The following is a 21,661-nucleotide window of genomic DNA, read 5'->3' on the forward strand; positions in this document are numbered from 1 at the left end:
TGTACTATCAGAGTTAGGGTTAGAATACCACCAGTCAAAGTGTCAGTCAATAACAGTCAAAGTGTTCACGTTCATTTCCTAGAACAGTGGTTCCCAACCCTGGTCCTCAGGGCACCCCTGTCCTGCATGTTTTAGATGTTTCCCTGCTCCAACACACAATTCAAGTGAATGGTCATAAGCAGGCTTCTGCAGAGCTGGATAACGACCCATTCATTTGAATCAGGTGTGTTGGAGGCATATGAAGAGGAGTGGAGCTCAATACCACTACTCACTCAGCACATCAGTACCTAGCTACAACATACAGGCTTTCAAAGTCCCCTTGCAGACTAACTTCCTAGTGTTACTCCTTTCTGCTCCAGTGGGAAGGCCTCTGCTGTGCTGCGTGCAATAGTTCCTTCCTGCTGAAATAGCACTGGATTTTCCCTAATGGTCTCTTTATGCTGTTTTGGCTCTCTCTCATTGATTAGCTATTTAGTTGTTTTCCCCATTTCACTTTGTTCTTGCTTAGTTCTGAGGAAAGAGAATTACAAGACCATTAGGGAGCAAAGAGGGAGAAGGAAAGACAGAGAGAGAGAGAGAGAGAGACAGAGAGTGAGAGACAGAAAGAGACAGAGAGAGACAGACAGAGTGAGAGACAGACAGAGACAGAGAGAAACAGAGTGACAGAGACAGAGACTGGAGGGGCAGCATAACTAAAAATAAGTCAAGACAAACTCCTCAGTCAGACCAGAGACTCATTCAAGTCCTTTTATTCTGTTTCCAGTTTCCATGATGTAGAGGTTGTTACACACAGTCAGCTCACAATCTTTCACTACTGTCCCTGCCACAGGTTGGATATCTGAGACTGAAAGTAAAGTTTCCCCACCTCACAAACACTAAGCCACCATATTTTCATCACTCACACAACAGTTGTCAAAAGTCATTTTTATGTTTTACGTACATTTATTAATCTTTTCAAAAGTTGACTTGCTTGCTCAACTGTACTGAATGCAATGCTATCGGATAAAGAAGAGTTATTGTTGTCTGTTGCCGGCTATGTCGATTAAGTTGTTGCTTTTGTACTTTTTATGCTTTGTTTCATTGTGGTTTCTGTACATTCCGTGGACTCTCATGAGCAAAGTCTAGACTGAGGACAGACTATAGTAAGTGAATATTCATGTTGCTATTGTAGAAAAGTGTTGTTGTTTGAGAGACCAAGGAGGTGAACAAGTGAACTTCCACCACACTGCTATACATACAGACACAGAAGCACCCACGCTGACAAGACATGCACACCTACTGTACAGATTCTTTTCATATTTGTGCACACTTTAGATATTAGCTCCCTCAACATTTGAGTTCCATTCGAGTCTTATTGCCTCCCCTCAGTGATTAAATACATTGTACATTTCTGTTCTACAGTGTGTTCACCTGTACATGATATTTACATTCATTAACATCTACAGTGAAAGCTTACACACCAGCCTTTGATACAGCTTTGCTGTTGATTACACAGGTTTGAGCAGCTTCACAAGCCTGGGTTTACAAACTGTACATCGAGGAAGCAAAACACGTGTTTTTTAAATATTCTTTCAAAATGTAAATAAATGATTATAATAAAATACTATGTATTTGATGTGTCAGGAAATTCGAGGGTGGATTCATAATTAAGGACTGCATCTACACTAAATCTTCTAGTCCTACAACTGTCCTACCACAGTGAGCTGCTCTGTCCTGGCCAGCAGAGCTGTAGTTACTGTGGTGGAGAGGACAGAGTGTGACATCATCAGCCCAGAGGCTACCATGGCCAGTAGAGACAAGTTTAGATCTACATCACGACCCCTCAACAGTAATGGTTCCTAATTTCTTAAATGTCACTTTTGTCCTATAACCTTATAGGATATCTGGCTTTTGTTTCAAAACTGCACTCAATGGGTTATGTTACAAAACATTCAATATCTTTGTGTTTGTTTCCTCAGACTGTTGGTGATTGTGTTATTGTTGAGTAATGGATCCAGGATTGCTGTATACTGAAAGTAGCACTGCATGTGTGCCATTAGGAGAGCAGGGTTAGTGACTGGCTTGTGGCTGCATATTATTGGGATGAAGATTAAGACGGGGGGAAACTAAAATTTTTCTTCTCAATTAATCAAACAACGGCAAGTTGTTTTTAATTTAATGCACTTAATCTTTCTAAAACATTGTAATATTTCTATCTGCATTGTGTTATTTAAAGTGGTTTACAGCAGGACATTAAATCCTGTAAAATCTTGTTAAATCCTGTCTCAATAGGATGATCACTGCATTGACAAGGTTGAAAATGTGCAAAGTTATTTCTAATTGTGCATTTAGTCTTTTTTGACCAGCCAGTGTCTGGAAAAGAAGGCATCTTTATCAACATAAACTGTGTGCAAATCATTCAGGTTGCACCTCCCTCTGTAAAGCTAGTTGCAGTGTGCAAAATAAACAAAAGTATTCATTTGTATCGCTCATGTCTTATTATTATAGGATACGATGTCTAGCACTTAGATCTACCTTTAAAGTGCTATTTAATTTCCTTGCAGTGTCGTGGGTAGTATCAACCTCCAACCACAGGAGGGCAGTAATGACACTGCTTCACTAGGTCCCAGTAATAAGACTCCAAGAGCCTCCTGGTTACATGATTTAAGACTTAAAAAATGTAAACGGCCCGGTGTAGATGATATTTGTAGATTTGAAGATGAGTGTTAGGGCTTCCTCCAGGGTAGGGACGGGACACAGCCGGTAGCTTGTGTGCCACAGTAGGACTCGTTACTCTCCGAGTTTCCTGGAGGAGCCTTCTTCCCTTCCCTCTCTCCATCCTCAGAGTCCTCGGCCGCCACAGGGATGAGGCAGGGAGATTTACTGGAAGGAGGCAGAGAGACAAGGTGAATATCCCAAGAGGCCAGCCATGGATCTAAAAACCTGACTATCAACTTTTAGAAGGTATTTCCTAATTTGGCAATCAGAAATATAACAGACTCAGAGATAATTAATCGGAGGGGAGCCAAAGTTCTGTGTGGAGAATCAGTATCAGTATCTACAACCTTGTGTTTACATCTGGTTCTACCTATCCCATTTACTAAGTTCCCAGGTAAAGAATTTCATGAAATAACTAGCGGGGAGTATGTGGTCGTTCTGGTACCTGCCTCTGGGCTCAGTCTCAGAAAGTGTGTCGTACCTGTCTGCCTCAGGAAGAGTGTCGTACCTGTCTGCCTCAGGAAGAGTGTCGTACCTGTCTGCCTCAAGAAGAGTGTCGTACCTGTCTGCCTCAGGAAGAGTGTCGTACCTGTCTGCCTCAGGAAGAGTGTCGTACCTGTCTTCCTCAGGAAGACTGTCGTACCTGTCTGCCTCAGGAAGAGTGTCGTACCTGTCTGCCTCAGGAAGACTGTCGTACCTGTCTGCCTCAGGAAGAGTGTCGTACCTGTCTCCGCTCTGGGTGATGAGCCTCCTGCAGGTCTCCATCTGGACGTCCAGGCCTCTCTTCATGGAGCACATCTCCATGTACTCGTGGAGGTGGCGGTTCATGTCGCTCTTCGCTGTAGCCAGCTCCAGCTGGGGAGGAACACACACACAGATACATAATGTTTATGTGTTTCAGAGGAAACTCCTATTACAGCATGAACACACAGACATGTGACTCTACCACATCTCAACCTTCCCTATCCCCTTGACTCCTCCCTCACCTCGATCTGGTCGATGGTCTCCTGGTACTCCTTCTCTCTGGATTTGAACAGTGACTCTGTGTCCTTTATCACCTTCTCTATGGACTCATCCTGCTGCTGTCGTGTGTGTGTGTCGTGGAGAAAGAGAAAGCAGTAACAAAGCATTAAAAACTTCCATCGAGACAAGACTAGAAGACTAGGTGAGAAAGCTAGTATTTGGTCAACTAGTTGGTTACACACATTACATGTCAATGGATTACAAGGTAAAAAATATTCCGGCCTTAGCATGTTGGCAGAATGTGTGTGAGTTAGTGTGTGTGTGTGTATACCAACATCTTATCAACACCTTACAGTGACATCAGGATTAATCTGTTTGAACACACACGGCATGATGACTTACCTCGCCTTGGGACTCCACGCCCAGAGTGCATCCTGGGAAATCTTCCCACAGAAGCAGGGTTTCCTCAGTCTCCTCCCAGGCCAGGCTGTCACAGTCATCCTCAAACTCACACTCTCGACTAACACACACAAACACACACATTATCATGACTAATTCAAGATCACGTATACATTTCCAACCCCCAACATCCCCTGCCAATCACCCCAGAAACCCACAGCTGATTCAACATCCTCTGCATTTCCTCGTTGATCTGATTGGCTGACGTGCTGCATGAATCGTCCTCTTTGGTCCCGCCTCCCTCACTTTCAGACAAACTGAAAGTCTCGTCTCCCTCGCAGCCTTTGGCGGACTGGGGCGTCTGCTTACGGGGACGACGGAGGGTGGAAGGAGGCGTGGCCACGTGCTGAAGAGAGGTACAAAAGAAAAGACTTCAACACAATGGCTGTTAATGTTATATGTCCTTCATTTCATTCATAGTTGTGAGTGTGAGAGTGTATACTATGGTTCTGACCTGGAAGATCTGGATCATGTCTTCACAGTTCCTCTGCTGGGCCACGTCACACAGGCGGGCCGTGATGTCGATCCTCCTGCAGATGTCCATGTCCACCTTCATGGCCTTCTCCTGGATCTTACTGTCCAGCTCCGACAGGTTCTGACAGACCCAGGGAGAAAGGGAGGGGAGGAATAGAGAGAGTTAGAGACCTTCACAGGGTCATTTGTATAGTGTGTTCAACAGCATACAGCTGTGCGTTCAGAAAACTCCTCTTCTCATTAAATGTGTCGAAAATAATTTAATTGAATGTATTCTCTTCCACTTCAAATTCTTAAAAAGGAAAGTTACGATAAACGACAAATCACTAAATCACTCCAGACCTAGTATAGTTATATAACACCATAGTATTCAGCTACTGGCCTATATATAGTAGGGGTCGGGGAAAAAAACGATTCAGATTTGAATCGATTTGGTTCAGTCTTCTAGTAATTCACATCGATTCACAAAAGTCAAAAAAATATTTTTATAAAAAATCCCCCAAAATCGTGAATCGATTTTCTACCAATTTGTGACCCCAAGAAACGATTTGAATCGTGAGGTACCAAAAGATTCCCACCCCTGACATATAGCATGTCTATGAATATAAATATGAAAAGTGAGTCCCGGGTTCGAGTCCATCTCCTCATCGGCACATTCTTTACTCACATTGCTCATGAGGCCTTTGAACAGGACCAGCTCTGCCTTCAGCTGTTTGACCCTGAGGGCGAGCTCATCCTGACACACCTCGCTCTCCTGGAGGTCCTACACACACACACACACACACACACACACACAGACACACACACACACACATACATACCAGTGTTAGGGCCTTCTGTCTTAAGCCTTGTGTTATCTTCGGGTCATTCTGACCCACCGTCGTATTGCGACAACTTTACCACATACAAAAACAAAGTGAAGCATTTTCTTTTAACCGTTGGGCTGTCTCAGACCCCCCACATTGCAAAGGTTAAAAGAAAATAATTTTTATTTGTTTTTGTATTGGGTAAAATTGGGTAAACACAACGATGGTTCGTTATGAACCTTTGGGTCATGTGACCCGAAGGCAGCACAAGGGTTAAAGGTTGGAGGTGAGTCAGGAGATGGAAGGGGGACATTTACCTCTTCAAGCTCTGATACTTTTTCCTGCAGGTCCACCCTGGCTGTGTATTCTTCCTCCCATCTGAGACACACATGCACACACACATTGTGAAAGTGCCAGGTGGACTTTGCAGAAGTCAGCCAGCTGCATACAGTAGTTCTGTAGTGACAAACTAGTGTTTGAACCTTAACAGACAAGCTGTGCATCTCGCCCTCAGCCAGCTGGGTTAGGTAATGGCAGCACATGCAGTACGCATGTAGAGCACACTGCAACACCCCATCAGTCTCCCACTCCTCAACCCTCAGAAGGCCAGAACCATGTGTGTGTGTGTGTGTGTGTGTGTGTGTGTGTGTGTGGGCAGGATGGTTGTTGACTCAGCTCACATGGATATGCGGTAAGACATCCTATTAACTGTGTGTTCACAGTGTGCTGTAGGGACGCTGTGGCTTGGTGTGTGAAAACAGCTCCCTAGCTTGTTTTAACCCTTGTGTTATCTTCGGGTCATTCTGACCCATCAGTCATTGTGACCCACCGTCGTATTGTGACAAATTTACCTCATACAAAAACAAAGTGAAGCATTTTCTTTTAACTGTCGGGCTGTCTCAGACCCCCCACATTGGAATGGTTAAAAGAAAATTATTTGTATTTGTTTTTGTATGGGGTAAAATTGGGTAAACACAACGATGGTTCGTTATGAACCTTTGGGTCATGTGACCCGAAGGCAGCACGAGGGTTAAACAGACGATGTTGAACACTCAATAACCAGGTGGTGGAACATAGCATGGTGATACAAGAGAGAGCACCCTCTTCAGTGAACAATCAAATGTTTTCATAGGTTTAACTGTTCTGATTGAATTTAAGTGAATCTTCACTTAAGCAGAAAAAAAAGGTCAATACCTATTTTGTGAGCCTAAGAAAATAACCTTGACCCTCCTTGTGACAGAGGACACATTAAGACGCCACACAGTGTGTTTATTGACCATGAAATAGACAGGCTGGTCATCACAGAGAGATGGTTCCTTCTCTTTGCAACATGAGCAGTCTGGTCCTAATGGAAGGTTACTGATGTCAGACTCTGGCGTTGCGATGATGTCAGCAGTCTCCCTGACGCAGCAGAGCAGGACGACTGCTTACAGGGGACAGGGAGAGAATGGGGGGGTGAGGAGAACGGGGGGGTGCGGAGGATAGAGGGGTAGAATGGGGGAAGGAGTGAGGTGAGCAGGGAAGAGAGAGATGGGGAGAATGGGGGAGGAATTTTTGTGGATGTGTGTGCAATAGAAAAGAAAGAGCATTATCGTGTCGGTTCTGTCTTTGTCAACATTGTGTGTCTGTATGCGTGTGTGTTAGAGAGAGAGAGAGAGAGAGAGAGAGAGATAGAGAAAAATGCAGCTACACTGTCTGATGGCATCACGACTAGCGGTCCCAACTCTCAATACAGTGCTACAGTGCTGCATTGCAGGTGCCGGGACAAACGCAGAGGGGAGGAGAGCATGGGGTGGAGGTGGAGAGAGAACTGAAAGAGAGAGAGAGGGGGGGGGTAGAGAGGGAGTGAAAGAAAGGGTGTGAGGGTGAGATGAAAGGAGTGAGGTGGATGAAAGAGACAATGAGAGGGAGAGGGAGAAAAAAGAGAGCAGGAAAGAAAGGGGAGGAGGTACAGGAGAGCGTGCCAGGTCATGTGATAAGGTGAGAAAAAAACAAGTGTTTCGAACTTCTCCCCTGTTGATTGTCATCATAATCCTCCACTGGGTTGCCAGATCCCTCATCTGGTGGGAATGTTTGAACTATATCCCCTACAAGCCTTGAAAGGCATTGATATCACTTGGAGCATTAAATGGATTTAAGAGAGATGAAAAGGAGAGACTAAAGAATGTAAACACTCTGGAGGCTACGCATCCTTTTAAACCTCTTACAGCATCACCTCTTATCATGTGCCTTTAACGATGACATCAGAATCACAATAAAAAGTTGGATTTAGTTCATTTGCATTACCCTGCCATTTCCAGCATCCATTTAGCTTTAACTCCATTTAGAATACATATAGGATTGATATCTGAAAATAGCATTGTCTTGTTTACTAAGAGAGCATAATGAAGGTGCTGTTAAGTCATCAGGCTACACTGTTTCCTCTGGTCAGATCTCAAGCTGCCTGGTGTCAAGGTCTGGATCCATCTTCATAACACGTTTGTAACCGGAAGACCCATACTGTATACTGTGAACAGATCATCACACACCCTACTAACTACTGGAAACCATCCCTCTGGTTCTGAAAGAAACATCACCACCACCACCAGAATATCATCATCCTGCTCCTTTTCTCACATCATCATATCCAGACTCACATGTCATGTTCTTGTACATTAATTGAATGTTTACCAATCCTACCACACATTCTCAGAATCTGCTCCTAGTGAGAAGTGTCATGATCGTGATGGGGATATGAAGCTATTGGCGTCTATGGTTCTGTTAGCTCATATGCAGAAAAACAACATCACTGCAGAGCCTGGTAGTTTCATTTCTCACCTGCGCTTGTACTCGTCTCTCTCTCGTTTCACTTTAGCCAGCACGTTGTACAGGGCCCGTATCTCCGGTGTGATGGTGTCGATCTGCACTCCCACCCCGTCCGAATGCGCACAGGACACTCCAGGGACCGTTGAGCGGGCCTCTCTGCCCGTGTCAAATCGGCGGGTGTGGTTGTAGGACCAAAGGTTTCCCGGTAAGAAGCGCGGAGGTGGGATACTGTAGACCCCTGTCCCTGAACTGACGTACCTCTCATTAATGTTGGAGATAGTTTTGGATGAGTCCGTTGGAGTCCTCGGGCTGACGGGGATACTGAAAGTGAGGTTCGAATTGGAATCGGTCAGCGTAAGGTTAGGATTTGAGTTTGCAAGCATTGATCTAGTGTTGGATTCAATGGAGAGGGAAGTAGGCCTGTGAAGGGAAGGAGATAACAGGCCTCCAGGCATATATGCGGGGTTATTTGCGTTCTGAATTGGGACGTGTCCGGGCCATAGGGGAAGAGGCCCGATGAAACCGGTCTGTACCCCAATCTCTTTGGTAAACGGCTTTTTCACTGGTGCGTCTCCGCTATCCTCGTTGTTTTCCAAGGCCATTTGAAGCTGTTTCTCCAACGCTTTATTCCGACGTTCCAGCTCGTGTACTTTGGCCAAAAAACAACGGAATCGTAAATTCAGGGTTTTCAGAACGCTTATGTTGGAGCCCAGGTCGTTCCGAAGCGCCATCGCTGCTGGGGGCGGAGGCGTGCGGCGCATGGAGTTGTTTAGATGCAGGTATGCAAGTCCCGATGGTGGTAAAGCACCGAAGTCCAGGCCAGATAGCCCGTCCTGTCCGAAGCCGGTGTTGTCGCCCAAGATATATCCAGGTTCAGGTGCACCGTAATAGTCCTGGCCTGCAGTGGGGGACACTGACTGGCTAGTCAATTGATGCTGCTGCTGCATCAGAAAGGCGTTTTCCCCCAGTAACGGATTCATATTAGAGTATGAAAATCTGAAATGCTCGAAATCCGGCATGGAAAAGTGTCCTTTATTTAGCTTGACAGCTAATTCCTAACGCAGATAAGTTACTGTTGAAATGTATTTGATTTACTTAGGACTAAGGCTACGGCAAATAAAAACTGCGCCAATGTCACAAAAATATGTCCCGCACAGGCAAAGATGCGTAAAAAAAAATGCTGTTGTACAGAATGCTGTTGAGAATGAACTACGCACCTGGCATGGAACATCCACTAACTTTAGCGTTGGGATAAGTGTAGTCCTAGCAGCGATGTAGCAGTGTTAACAGCCTGCCAGAAATAAATAAGCGACGGACTGCGGCTCATAACTACCGTTGAAACTGGAGTAGAAGCGCACCTACGGATTTCGAAGGACCTAGTGAACGACATTCAATAGGCTATAGGATTTACAATTAGAATTTTCCTGCACTAGTCAGAGTTTTAGAATTATATTGAATTAATTTAGAGACGTAATATTGCCTAATCGACGGGGTTATATCCACGGTAACGTAAAGCGCGATTACGTTTATACTGCCTGAAGACAGTCAGCTTAATAACGTCAGTGATTTGACGTCTAAATTACCAAATGTAAAAATATATGGTCATTGTATTCAGTCACACCATACTTATACAGACTTTTATTGTGACAGTGCAAAGTTGACAACGACAGTGCAGCAGACCACAGGTGTCAAGACACATTCCGTGAGCAAAGTCAGTCATCCTACCCAGTTCTTCCAAATGTACAGAAAAAGATGGCTTAATATAAAAATGTTGCTACTGAATTCATCTATGGGTTCATTCTCTAGTGGACTTCAGGTGGGGTCCAGGTCTGGAGAAGATGGGTCAGGGTGGAGACATCACTCCTTGGAGGCCATGTGCAGGATGAGGTCACAGACACGGTTGCTGTATCCAAACTCATTATCGTACCTGTGGGCGAGGCGGACAGATTTAGTGAACGGTAGTTGGCTACAGGTGTCATGTGTTCCTTAACAAGCTGCGAATACCCACCATGACACCAGCTTGACGAAGTGGTCATTGAGGGCGATGCCTGCGCCAGCATCGAAAATGGAGGACCGGCAGTCACCGTTGAAATCTGTTGACACAACCTGAGACAAGCAGGCCAAGAACAGGCGTCAGGCTGTCCTTTTCATTATACAGCAAGCCACTGCCCCCTACCGTTTGAGCCCATATACTTCATATTCTGCACATGCATGCGTCCACTTGGTGAGAGAAAGGATTCTTATGATGTTGGACCATGGATGCACTGAGATCCCCATGAGGATGTCATAAGCAGTAGAGGGAGGTGCTTACCTGGTCCTCTGTGTACCCCAGAATTCCCTTCATGGGTCCTTCAGCAGCGGCCTTGATCACCTTCTTGATATCGTCGTACTTGGCCTGGGGAATGACAGGCCAACACCAGGGCTCAATGCAGGCTTGAAGACTGGACCCGTGTCCAGGGAACCCATCTCTTTAACAAGGCCACACTAAAGGTGGTGCAATTTTGCTAAAGGGCTTACAGGCTTCTCCAGACGAACAGTCAGGTCAACCACAGACACGTTGGGGGTTGGGACACGGAAGGCCATACCAGTCAGCTTACTGTGGGAAACAATTGTCACCAGTACAGAAATTACAAATGTGCATTTGACCAAAAAGACATCGACCACACCCCAATATGAACAAGGAAACTAAATTGTATAACCTCCTTTCCCACACAATCTTTTGTCGAGGACCCCTGTCCACATACCCATTCAGCTCAGGAACAACCTTGCCCACGGCCTTGGCGGCGCCAGTGGAGGCGGGGATGATGTTCTGGGAGGCACCACGTCCGTCTCTCCACAGTTTACCGGAGGGTCCGTCTACGGTCTTCTGTGTGGCGGTGATGGCATGGACTGTGCTCTGAGGGAGGAGGGCTGAACGTCAAGTTCTACAACTGCCAAGGAAAAGCCTGTTGATCCACATCAATAAGGTGTTCATTCTTCATCCTCCAGCCACTAGAGGGCCAGCCTCACCATGAGTCCCTCCACTATGGTGAAGTTGTCATTGATGACCTTGGCCAAGGGAGCCAGGCAGTTGGTAGTGCAGGAAGCATTGCTGTGGAAACAAAGCAAACGCTGAAGGACTCAAGCGGAACGGATCAAGTTTGGTTTCCCCCATAGAAGAGACAGACATGTGATGTTGACAGGGCCGTCAGTCCTTCACTTACCTGACAACAGTCATGGAGTTGTCGTACTTCTCGTGGTTCACGCCCATCACAAACATGGGGGCGTCGGCACTGGGGGCGGAGATGATCACCCTCTTGGCCCCACCTTTCAGGTGGAACTGGAGGAGGAAAGGGTCATTTAGCGAGAAACCTTTCAAAGCAGTTTCAAAGCACATGAAGCTGAAAAGGTCGACATTTAATGACACATTTTATTTGCTGGGCGAAACCAGAACATGGGAGCCTTACGGAGGCCTTCTCAATGTTGGTGAACACGCCAGTCGACTCAACCACATAGGTGGCATCAGCATCAGCCCACTTGATGTTGGTTGGGTCTCTCCTGGATAGCACAGAACAGACACCATCACAACCCCAACCAGCAGAGCACACCCAGACATCTGACACTAGCCCACAAGCCAGCCTGAGTGAACTCACTCGTGGAAGACAGTGATGGACATGTTGCCGATGATCAGCTTGCCGCCTTCGGCCTTCACTTCTCCGTGCTTCCACACGCCGTGTGTGGAGTCATACTTGAACATGTACACCTGTGGACAGGAGCAGAGAGACAGTCAGAACCCAAACCACTCCCCATTTCCATCTGCCTATGCCTCTATAAAAGCAGAGTCTCTCACCATGTAGTCCAGGTCGATGAAGGGATCATTGATGGCAACAACCTCTACCTTGCCACCTAAGGCAGCAGCGCGGGTGACCAGACGCCCGATACGGCCAAATCTGACCAGAAAGAAACACAAGATGTAAAGGGCAGCAGCAATACAAGATAGAATGACAGTAGACAATCATTGCATGTGTTGTATATATATACACAAACAATGGTTCTGTAACTTAAGGACGCATCCCTGTGACTACAGTATTAATTTGACCACTAGAGGGTAGTTGTATAACCTCCACACCAAATAATCCAGCCATACAAGGCCTGGCCAAGTCTGACAGATAACAATACTTGACATTAGCAGCACAAAGCCTCTGTTTATCCCTAATACGGAGGCAGTCTGCTCAGCCACACTGGCCTTGACAGCAGACATGGAGAACAAGGAGCTGGTCGAGGGCAGAAGTGGACAGGTATCCAGCCCAACAGTTGATACAGCATTACAAAACTTCTAGTTGCTTTCACAAAAAGCAAATCAAAGCATGATTTTAGGGTGTTCAGTGTCAGTATACAAGTCTAAGACCTTCACAAGGATAATGTGTGTTACAGATGCAGCCCTCAGTGGAGTGAATCTATACCCTGCAGTCCCTTTATCTGGAATGGTGAATGAGACCAAATCTAGAAGTTACTGGTTAACCAAACCCACCACTGATGCCCATCTAGACAAGTCAACCGCAGGGTCTAATGTTCCCATTGTCAACTGGACTGCAACACTCCTGTCTGAGTTGCTCTCAGTTCCAACAGTCAGCTGATCTGCACAAACTAACTAACCAAGCCCCTTGCAAAGCCAACATGACATTCTCTTAATGATGCTTGGAACTGTTGCCATAACAATTACAAAGCTTGCCAGCTGTTCCAGGATATGCGCTAGTCCTACACTGACCAGTAAAACATAGCCCAAGCTATGTAAATCTAACCAGAAGAGGACATCCAATTACCTTAAATTGTAATGTTTCTAATCGTGAGCCAATATTAAGTTGACCACTGACGCATGCCGGCACACCCCCTTAACTAAAATAAGACCCTATATGAATGTATCAGAGTAAAGTTCACCAGGGGGGATATCAGTGTTGGGAAACAATGTAGGCAAGTAAAACCTTTTGAACACATGAACCGTAAGATGTATGTCAAATCATAGCTACTTCAGTAGCTATTTATAAAGGCAGAGCATTTCTTGTGTTCCATAGGTAGGTGGGGTGATGAGTGAGGCCAACCTCAAGTTTCAATCCTTTATAAAAAGGTTGATAGTTCACTAACAGCCTTGTCTATGTACCAATGTTTCATGTTACAAACAGGCATGGTTTCCTGAGGCTAGTCTGGCTAAAGTGCCTGTCATATCACGCTAATCCCCCCTTGCTCAGTGGCAGCTGCCACATCAGGTTGATAAGGTTTAGAGAGCACTGATAGCCTCAGAGCTCCCTGAAACTGGCCTTCAGTGACCTCTGAACTTGCTGGAAAGGTTATGTGTATATAAATACACATACAGAATATAGGAATGTGACAGCTGAGGAAAGGAGAGCTAGAAGAGAGGGTTGCTACGGGACAGACGTGACACAGCCTGGGGATATAAATAACAAAGGACCCAGACACTCAGGATGGTAGAATATAAGAGAATGGTCAGCCATGATAGACGTACACCTTAGTGACAGTAAAGACACCAACCATAAGTGTCTGCAACACATCCAATGGACCTTTACTCTGCTGACCTTCCATCAAATACCCGTCCAAAAAGGGGAAAAGCAGACTCACCCATTGATTCCAATCTTCACCATTTTGCCTGTTCTGTTCAAGTCCTCACTGAAAAATTGAAGGTTTTGTATTGATGTATTTAACAATGCATTAAACATCCAGGGAAATTAAAACTTTTGCATTTTTCCTTTGCTAAACACCAGAATCCAATCTACAAAACTCCAACCTACGTTACCTAAACCATTTCAAGTTAAAAACATGCAGAAATCCTTGAACTAAGAAAACCTATGCAAGTATGTCCGTAATTATCAGTGACAACTATAGACATAACGCCAAAAGTCAACTAGTGTTATTTACGTTGCTATACATTGGATACCGCATGACTCGTAATAGTATGAAAGAATGAATGCATAAAAACGCTGCATTAGATGAACCAACACACGGCAAGATAAAATATACAAGAAAATTAGAAAAAGTACCGTTTATGAAGGGCCTCTGTCTTTCCACTGTGCAAGTGAGAGCGGGGACGATTAACAATGTTCACACGTTTTATATACGCCGAGCCCCTGGACACTCCCCTCATGAACACACCCTCCCGGAGAGCACGCCCCTTGATAATGTCAAGGTCGTTGTTGCTGGTCAATCTAGACAACGTCCCCCAATTACAGTAAATCAGTGTAGGAGCAAAGAATACCCGAGCAACTGTACTGGGCGGCTTCTTCACTTGGCCAACTTTGCGCGACTGACTGGCGTTTGCCTTGCAAAATAAAAACTCAGACTGAAAACTACATGCTTTTGCACCTATCTATTATTTGGCCAAAATCCCAAAACTACAGAGCTGCCTACTTGAAGCAGCCTCGAATTCAGATAGGGCTTGAGCCCTTGGGCCATGTGATGAGGCTACGTGAAGTACAGCACGATGAGGGCTACACTTATTTGAAGAATGGAATTGAATGGAAAGATACCGTTTCATTGTCAGTCGCAGTTGTTTACTTAATCATTTTAGAGTAAGTTATTTGTTTTCGCAAATATTCGACAATATTTTTCTAGATATACATCGTCCGCTCCATGTTTCAAGATGTGCAAGGAACTGGTAAAGGAGATGGGATCCCAGTTACTGCAACTCTTCCTTATCCTGGTCACACACCATCCCTATGACCTGCAGATGCAGTGCCAACTACGAGAGAGAGAGAGGGTGAGAGAAAGGATCCATTTCCACCAACAGCTGACATTTAGAGGAAAGACTTTAAGGCCCTTGACAAAAACCTGCCAAAACTCTCTGCCACCCTCTCCACCTCACCTTCCCCTTTTCCTACTTTCATGTTGTGCAGAGTGAGGGGGCATGGAACAGCCCAGAACACCAGCCTGCCTCAGGGAAAATCATGTACCCCACATTGTAAAGTTTGGTATTACAAAATTACATAAAATCCAGTTTATGTAAATGAATGAAATAGAAAGGAACACTGGATGCATGGTTGGATGATGTGTTAGAGGCATATATCAAATGTGAGGAAAGTTAAAGGTTTAGATTGTTGTCCGGATATACATGATTTGGCTGAAATCCCCCTCCCACCCTCCACCCCAAGATCTCTTACAGCACAGCGCTCCAAGTCCATTCCTCCTGGGTCATTCACTAGTTCATCCTTGCTAATTATCCTCATCTCGTAACTCATGTCAAATCCATTTCAAACCAAACATCCGATTCACAGCTAATTCTGGAAACGTACCAAGCAAAAGGATGACTCAAGGAGGAGTCTTTATTTCCGTCGATTGGAATCCCTCTCCAGCAGGGGTAGGAGGCTGCTGTGTATAGGCCCACAAGCTACTGCAGCACACTGACTGCATGCCAATGTGACAAGACCAGCTGAAAAACACTAAAAGACAAACCATGCTCAGTGAAAGAGGGAAGGCATCCTTCAGCATGGCCTTCCTCCAAGTCACACAGGTCACCAAAATGTTGGGCTAAAAATAGTACAGGTAACCTTCTCAATGACCAGACCAAACTACTGTATATACTGTACTGCTCCTCCATGATGGCCCATGCCATCATGGAGGGTATGACATTTGACAGCCAGCATTCCTAAACAGGCAGAGCGATTGGTTGGGTGTGGAGTCAAGGGGGCATCTATGAAGCAGTGTGTGAGATGAGACTAAGGCATGCTATAAGCTACATTTACATTTAGTCATTTAGCAGACGCTCTTATCCAGAGCGACTTACAGTAAGTACAGGGACATTCCCCCGAGGCAAGTAGGGTGAAGTGCCTTGCCCGAGGACACAACGTCATTTTGCACGGCCGGGAATCGAACTGGCAACCTTCAGATTACTAGCCCGACTCCCTCACCGCTCAGCCACCTGACTCCCCGAAGCTAACTGCTATTCCACTTTTGAAATAAGGGAATCTAATGTAAGCATAAGTTGGTTTGAGGAAATAAGTTCAAGAAAATGATAGGTTCAGAAATCATTTTTGGGAGATTTAATAGTCCATAACCGAAGACACCCAAAACTATATCCAGTCAATAATACAGCACTGTTTCAAGTAGAATACAAAACAATGGCAACAAAATGGCATTCCTCAATCTTCATCACGGTAAAATCAATCTACGTATTTGACAAAGCATTTTTTCACATTGTGCTCAGAAACGTGAACTCTCTTGGGAGTGTTATTTAAGAAGGGTTCCTGCTCGTAAAGAAAATGTTGGTATTAAAAAATATTGCCTAGCTACAATATATGGCAGACAAGGTATTATTTAACATTATTTGAAACGGCCTACAAGATTTAATAACTTTGCCCCATCCAAGAATAGACACAATATTGTCAGCACATCTACCAGTCCTGTCTCTCTGCTGTTTGTGCCTCTGGAAGTTCTGCCTTGGAGATTAACATGGCATTGGGCAAACACTGAACACAGGTGATTGTGTGTGTAAGAGAGATAATCAGTCAATTTGGTTCAAACTGACATCTACAGGGCTTGCTGCTGTCTCCTCTCACGCTCAGTTGGACTGTCGTTTCACATGACACAACATGAGAAAAGATTTTCCAACAAGCTGCTTTCAAATCTCAACAGTCTGTTAGGATTTGCTCATAGGAAGCAAGAACTTTAGCATGATATCTTTTTTGTATTCATATTCAAATGTTATAATGTTAAGTTGTGTGGTATAATGAAGCATATAAAGGCAACAATGAAAAGGCAAAACAAAGATAAAACCTTGAATGTGTACATGCTACACCTCCTTTCTCCCTTCTTTCTGTTTGACAGAGAAAAGGTGTAGGCCTGGGTGGTGGTACAACAGTCCAACATACTGCTGAGAGAAGGAGTGGGATCAGAGATACAGAGATATCTACTCCACCACCAGGGACTCTAGCTAGAAAGTGTCCATGGAGGTCACCGGCATCGTTGACTCTACTGACTATGTCAATCTGTTACTGAGATCACTTCTTCTTCCTCTCCTGAGTACACCGTGGGCAGTACCTGAGAGTAAGGAGAAGGAGACCGAGCAGGAGAGAGAGAGATGATGGCATTGATAAAAGTCAATTCGATTTCCATTAGTGAGCATAATAAATCCAAATGTTGAAACCATGGGGCAAAATATTCCTTGATGTGTGTTGTAGATGAAAGGGAAGTCCTGGCTTTCCTATTGTAATCTCCAGTATTCCCCACACGCTCATGGGGCAGCTGGATCCCACTGCTAACTCACCACTTCCCTCTGGGTTTCGTGGTCAGACCTACGCAGGCGAAGTGGAACCACTCAATGGAGCACTGCAATGACAACACACACACACACAAGGTTTAGAACTTGTGGGCGGAAGACGGGACTTTCCTGACTTGAGACCGCCCCCTTGTGGATGGAACAGAAAGCTTCTGTGCTGATCAGAGCTCCACATTGCTTTATCTCTACACGTGGACTCACGTCTGTGTTGTCACAGCCAATCATTTCTCCATAGGACACCTGATGACAGAGGCAGTAGGTGGGCTCGTTGGGGTCCACCGGCATGTCCAGCACATCAGAGGGGTGCACGTTCCCGAAGTTCACCACAGGGGCGGGTACATCCGCTCTGAGGGGTTACAACACATGCAGTCAGGAGTGAAACCCGCCGAAGTAGACCACACCACTGGGCTTCGGAACTGACCGGACAACATACGTCTGTGTGAGCTTGACTTTCTTCTGGGCGCTCTTGGGGCTGCAGTCCTCGTCTGACTTGACCTTTGACCTGGACCTGGCCACCTTCTTCTCCTTGGGACCCCTCAGATCGCCTGAGCAGAGAGAGGAAAGACAGATGGTTATAGAGGAGCATGGTTCTGTCGGTAATAGAGAGGAGAGGGGGAGCAGGGAAAGAAAGAGAATTCAGTGAGTGATGGACGACTTATCTAGCACTAAAGAGGTCACAATGTACGAGAGAGATAGAAAGACAGGAACAGATACAGAGAGTGTGTGTATGTGTGTGTCTAAGGGAGAATGACACTCGTAGAAACCCACTCTTGTCTCTTCCTTTGCTGGAGGTGGAGTCATAGTCGGTGCTTTCAATCTGCTTCTCCTTCAGGTCAGCTTCGAAGCGGGCAAGGTCTGTATCCAGGCGACGAATGTGCTTGTCCACCTGAGGGAGTCACGTGACAACTCACTCACTAACACCCCCACAAACGGGTCTTTTTACATCATTGTCTGGGTTAGGACACTCACTGACCATGTATATGATTCTGAATAAATCTGCTTTCTCTAGGTAAACTCATTCTTTCCATCTCTGGATAAACCAACTCCAACTAACTCACCATTTCATAAGTCTGCATGGCCAGCTGCACCTTGTCGTCTCCAAATTCTTTACATTTGCCGTAGGACTGCTGTATGTCCCGGAGCAGAGCAAGTTTTTGCTCCGAGGTCAGAGACCGTGCGTTGGACGTGTACTCCTTAGCCTTCAAGTCTATCTGGCCTTTCAAGTCTGAAGGGGGGGGGGGAGAAATGGAGGGAGGGAAGAAAAGGCATGGGAAAGCACAGAGGGAAGGACAAAGTGTCAATATGTAAACATACTTTATAAAATTTGTCTCAATTCCATGTATCACAAGAATTTAAAAACAAGGAAAATGTAAGTGTCCACCATGAATTGAAGCCTTACCCTCGGTCCGCTGGTCCAGATCTCTCATGAGTGTGAAATTTCTTTGAAGCTCAAAAGGAAGGTTTTCAATACCTAGTAATAGATTCAGCACATCACATTCTTGCGTCATATAAAATACAAATTTCAAAACAAAATAGTGACTGTACACTAGCTAGATAGACAGTAAACTACGGAAAGCATTATGAACAATTACTGTAACGTTATATAAATTGCTTGCTCGAAAGCTAATGTTAGCTGACTAGCTCGCGTCAGCGAGTCGGACACGTATTTAAGTCATTTCTTTTATATGTTAGAACACGTCAGTGCGACTGTGGTTTATTTTGCAATGTATATTTCGCCGGCCAAACAACCGTTTCTAACCAGAACACACAAAAAAATGAAATCTTACTGTCCAGGTAGTGTTCCAAATACATTCCCGCCGCCATCTTGAAAAGCGTAAATAAACGATTTACTTTCCGGTCAAACAGGAAACACAGTGTTGGTGCTCATCCAGCAGATAGCGCTGTTTTTTTAAAACTTCATTAGTACGTTTGTTTCAAGTCTTACCAACCAATGCAGCACATAGGCTACATAATCACATCACATACTCAAATTAAAATGTAGTAAATGTATGATCATTAGTACATCAATTGTACTAGTTTGGCCCTGGTGCCACATAAGAGACAAGACAGCAGATATTGGATCTGGCAGGGCTTCTGGCTGCTGTCTGTAATTTCAGAGTTGTCCTTCTTTTTGGGACCCTTGATTATTTTTACTTTTTTGTTTTTACATTTTAGTCATTTAGCTGACGCTCTCATCCAGAGCGACTTACAGTAAGTACAGGGACATTCAACGAGGCAAGTAGGGTGAAGTGCCTTGCCCAAGGACACAACGTCTGTTGGCATGACCGGGAATCGAACTGGCAACCTTTGGATTACTAGCCCCATTGCCTCACCGCTCAGCCACCTAACTCCCATGATTATACTGCCTCTCCTGAAGCACTTCCAGCAAAAATACAGTAAGAGGTTTCCTGGCAAGCTATACATTCTCCTTGTACTGCCCTCTATGACAGGATGTGCACCAAATCAACTCAGCAGTGACGTTACGCAGCTGGCAAGCTTTCAGCTGGGAGGAAAGGAATATGCGGTATTTTTAGGTTCCCAGTTGGTTGCAGTGTGGTCCGTTGTTTTAGACCAACTGATGGCAGAAGGGGTAAGAGGCTAGAGGTTAGGATTAGAATGGTGATGAGCAACAGTACCACAGGAGAGGAAGGGTGGTTGTGCTGTCATGTTAAGGCTCTCAGTTCACCTCATCCTCTCACTGAGTCAGATGGACATGGACATGAAAGGGAGATGGACAGGAGGGGAAGGAACAAGACCTGGGAGCAGTGCAACAGGGAGGAGTCCTGAATTATTGAACGACACACACACATACGCACACACCCCACAGACACACACACACGCGTCATATGCACGCACCATCACACAGAACTCTCTCTCTCTTTCTCTCTGTCTCTCTTTCTCTGTGAACTCTCTGCCTGTCTTTGTCCCCCCACACCTTCCCATGTCAAGCAGCAGCACAGTAGCCCCCCCCCCCTCCCGTCTCAGTGAAGGGGTTATCCCAGATTAGCTCTTTATCTCTTTCCCTCCCCCTGACGGTCTTGTGTTCCCCTGTCTAGACGGAGCACATCGCCCCTGTTATCAGCCTGGAGAGCTGCTCAGTGTCTATGAAGACTAAATCACTGAGAGAGACGCAAAACAGTTGTGTGAAAGGCTAAAGGTTCACGTTAGGAGGGCGACTGTTTATATAGCGGTTTCTATGACAAATATACAGTATTTGTATCCTTTTGCTGTCACCTGTTGGACTGGACTCTCCAGTCAAAACGAGTTTACTCGCTTTGTTGTGTCAAAGCAGCCTTCCCAGTCTGGTTCTGTGTTTCCTAGAGACACACAGCAAGGTAATCTATACCTGTCGCCGTGGGTGACTGAGGCTGCCCAGCCAATAAGCCGGCTAGTAAATAAACTCTCAGTCTCAACTGCTCCTTCCCAACCCAAAACAATCGATCGTCGCCAAGGGCAACAAACTCGTGTAGGCTGGCAGGTGTGGGGAGGGGAGTAGCACTCTCTGTCTAGATTAGTGTGCTGTCAACACCCACAAGGCTGCTGCGTTCACAGCTCCGCTTCCACCCTGCATGGCAGTGTCTATTGTAATGTGTTCTTCAGCTGGCAGCTTTGAACCATGGGTAAATGAAGATAGGTCTCATGGCTGCTTCCTGCCGTACAGGGATACGCAGATGCTCCATACACGCTTTGTATCTATGGTGTGAAACTATGACCGCCCTGAGAGGATGGTTCTTTGTAGACACATCAAACAGACAAACAAAGAGACAGATGGACAGAAAGATAAACAGACAGTGAGACAGACAGACAGACAGGCTGAGGGGCAGAGCAGACACCCAGACAAACACTCAGACAGACCCCCCCCCCAGACTGAGTGAAGCGGAGGTGGAGGAAAAGCTGCTGATGACATTGGGACGTCATGTGTACTCTAATGAGGGTCCGACAGTGCCAGGATAAAGGAGCCGTCTGAGGGAGGGATTTCACAGTGAGTCTAGCAGGAAGCAGAATGCAAATCCTTGAGCTCCACCCATCTGAATACCAGACAAGTCCCATCAACCCGTGTGGAAGGGATCGTTCTGGTCTTTGCTGACGCTTTTGGACCCGATAAGTGTTTGGTTTTCTTTGGGTTTAAGCATGTGTGTGCATGTGTGTGTGAAGGGTGAGTGGGTGGATGTCATACAAGACAGTGGCCACTGAA

General features: G+C 45.6%; 3 protein-coding genes across 5 annotated transcripts; all 3 read right to left on the reverse strand.

Annotated features, from left to right (window-relative positions):
• Positions 1-721: 721 nt before the first annotated feature.
• Positions 722-9,505, reverse strand: iffo1a (intermediate filament family orphan 1a). Of its 2 annotated transcripts, none has more exons than XM_062486454.1 (9): positions 8,217-9,505; positions 5,717-5,777; positions 5,261-5,356; positions 4,574-4,714; positions 4,278-4,465; positions 4,063-4,180; positions 3,684-3,776; positions 3,422-3,552; positions 722-2,862 (listed from the first exon to the last, which is right to left on the reverse strand). In XM_062486454.1, exons 1-9 carry the CDS (start codon positions 9,221-9,223, stop codon positions 2,706-2,708), a joined length of 1,992 nt encoding a protein of 663 aa, XP_062342438.1. In that variant the 5' UTR covers positions 9,224-9,505; the 3' UTR covers positions 722-2,705. The 2 variants fall into 2 exon arrangements, with proteins under 2 accessions (XP_062342438.1, XP_062342437.1); XM_062486453.1 differs by having other exon boundaries at positions 3,684-3,779; positions 8,217-9,504.
• A 329-nt stretch (positions 9,506-9,834) lies between these two features.
• On the reverse strand, positions 9,835-14,356 carry LOC134040528 (glyceraldehyde-3-phosphate dehydrogenase-like). The gene is made up of 12 exons (XM_062486455.1): positions 14,237-14,356; positions 13,818-13,865; positions 12,034-12,133; positions 11,837-11,946; positions 11,651-11,741; positions 11,408-11,523; positions 11,214-11,295; positions 10,949-11,100; positions 10,722-10,800; positions 10,516-10,599; positions 10,213-10,310; positions 9,835-10,131 (listed from the first exon to the last, which is right to left on the reverse strand). The coding sequence occupies exons 1-12, from the start codon at positions 14,338-14,340 to the stop codon at positions 10,062-10,064; spliced, it is 1,134 nt and encodes a 377-aa protein (XP_062342439.1). The 5' UTR covers positions 14,341-14,356; the 3' UTR covers positions 9,835-10,061.
• Positions 14,357-16,216: 1,860 nt separating this feature from the next.
• Positions 16,217-19,343, reverse strand: ing4 (inhibitor of growth family, member 4). 2 transcript variants are annotated; one of them, XM_062445774.1, is made up of 8 exons: positions 19,254-19,343; positions 18,866-18,937; positions 18,525-18,691; positions 18,235-18,352; positions 17,900-18,011; positions 17,668-17,812; positions 17,455-17,516; positions 16,217-17,228 (listed from the first exon to the last, which is right to left on the reverse strand). In XM_062445774.1, the coding sequence occupies exons 1-8, from the start codon at positions 19,288-19,290 to the stop codon at positions 17,189-17,191; spliced, it is 753 nt and encodes a 250-aa protein (XP_062301758.1). In that variant the 5' UTR covers positions 19,291-19,343; the 3' UTR covers positions 16,217-17,188. The 2 variants fall into 2 exon arrangements, with proteins under 2 accessions (XP_062301758.1, XP_062301757.1); XM_062445773.1 differs by having other exon boundaries at positions 17,900-18,056.
• Positions 19,344-21,661: the final 2,318 nt, after the last annotated feature.

This window comes from Osmerus eperlanus, chromosome 20 (genome assembly GCF_963692335.1).
Source record: "Osmerus eperlanus chromosome 20, fOsmEpe2.1, whole genome shotgun sequence".
Classification (NCBI taxonomy): Eukaryota; Metazoa; Chordata; class Actinopteri; order Osmeriformes; family Osmeridae; genus Osmerus; species Osmerus eperlanus.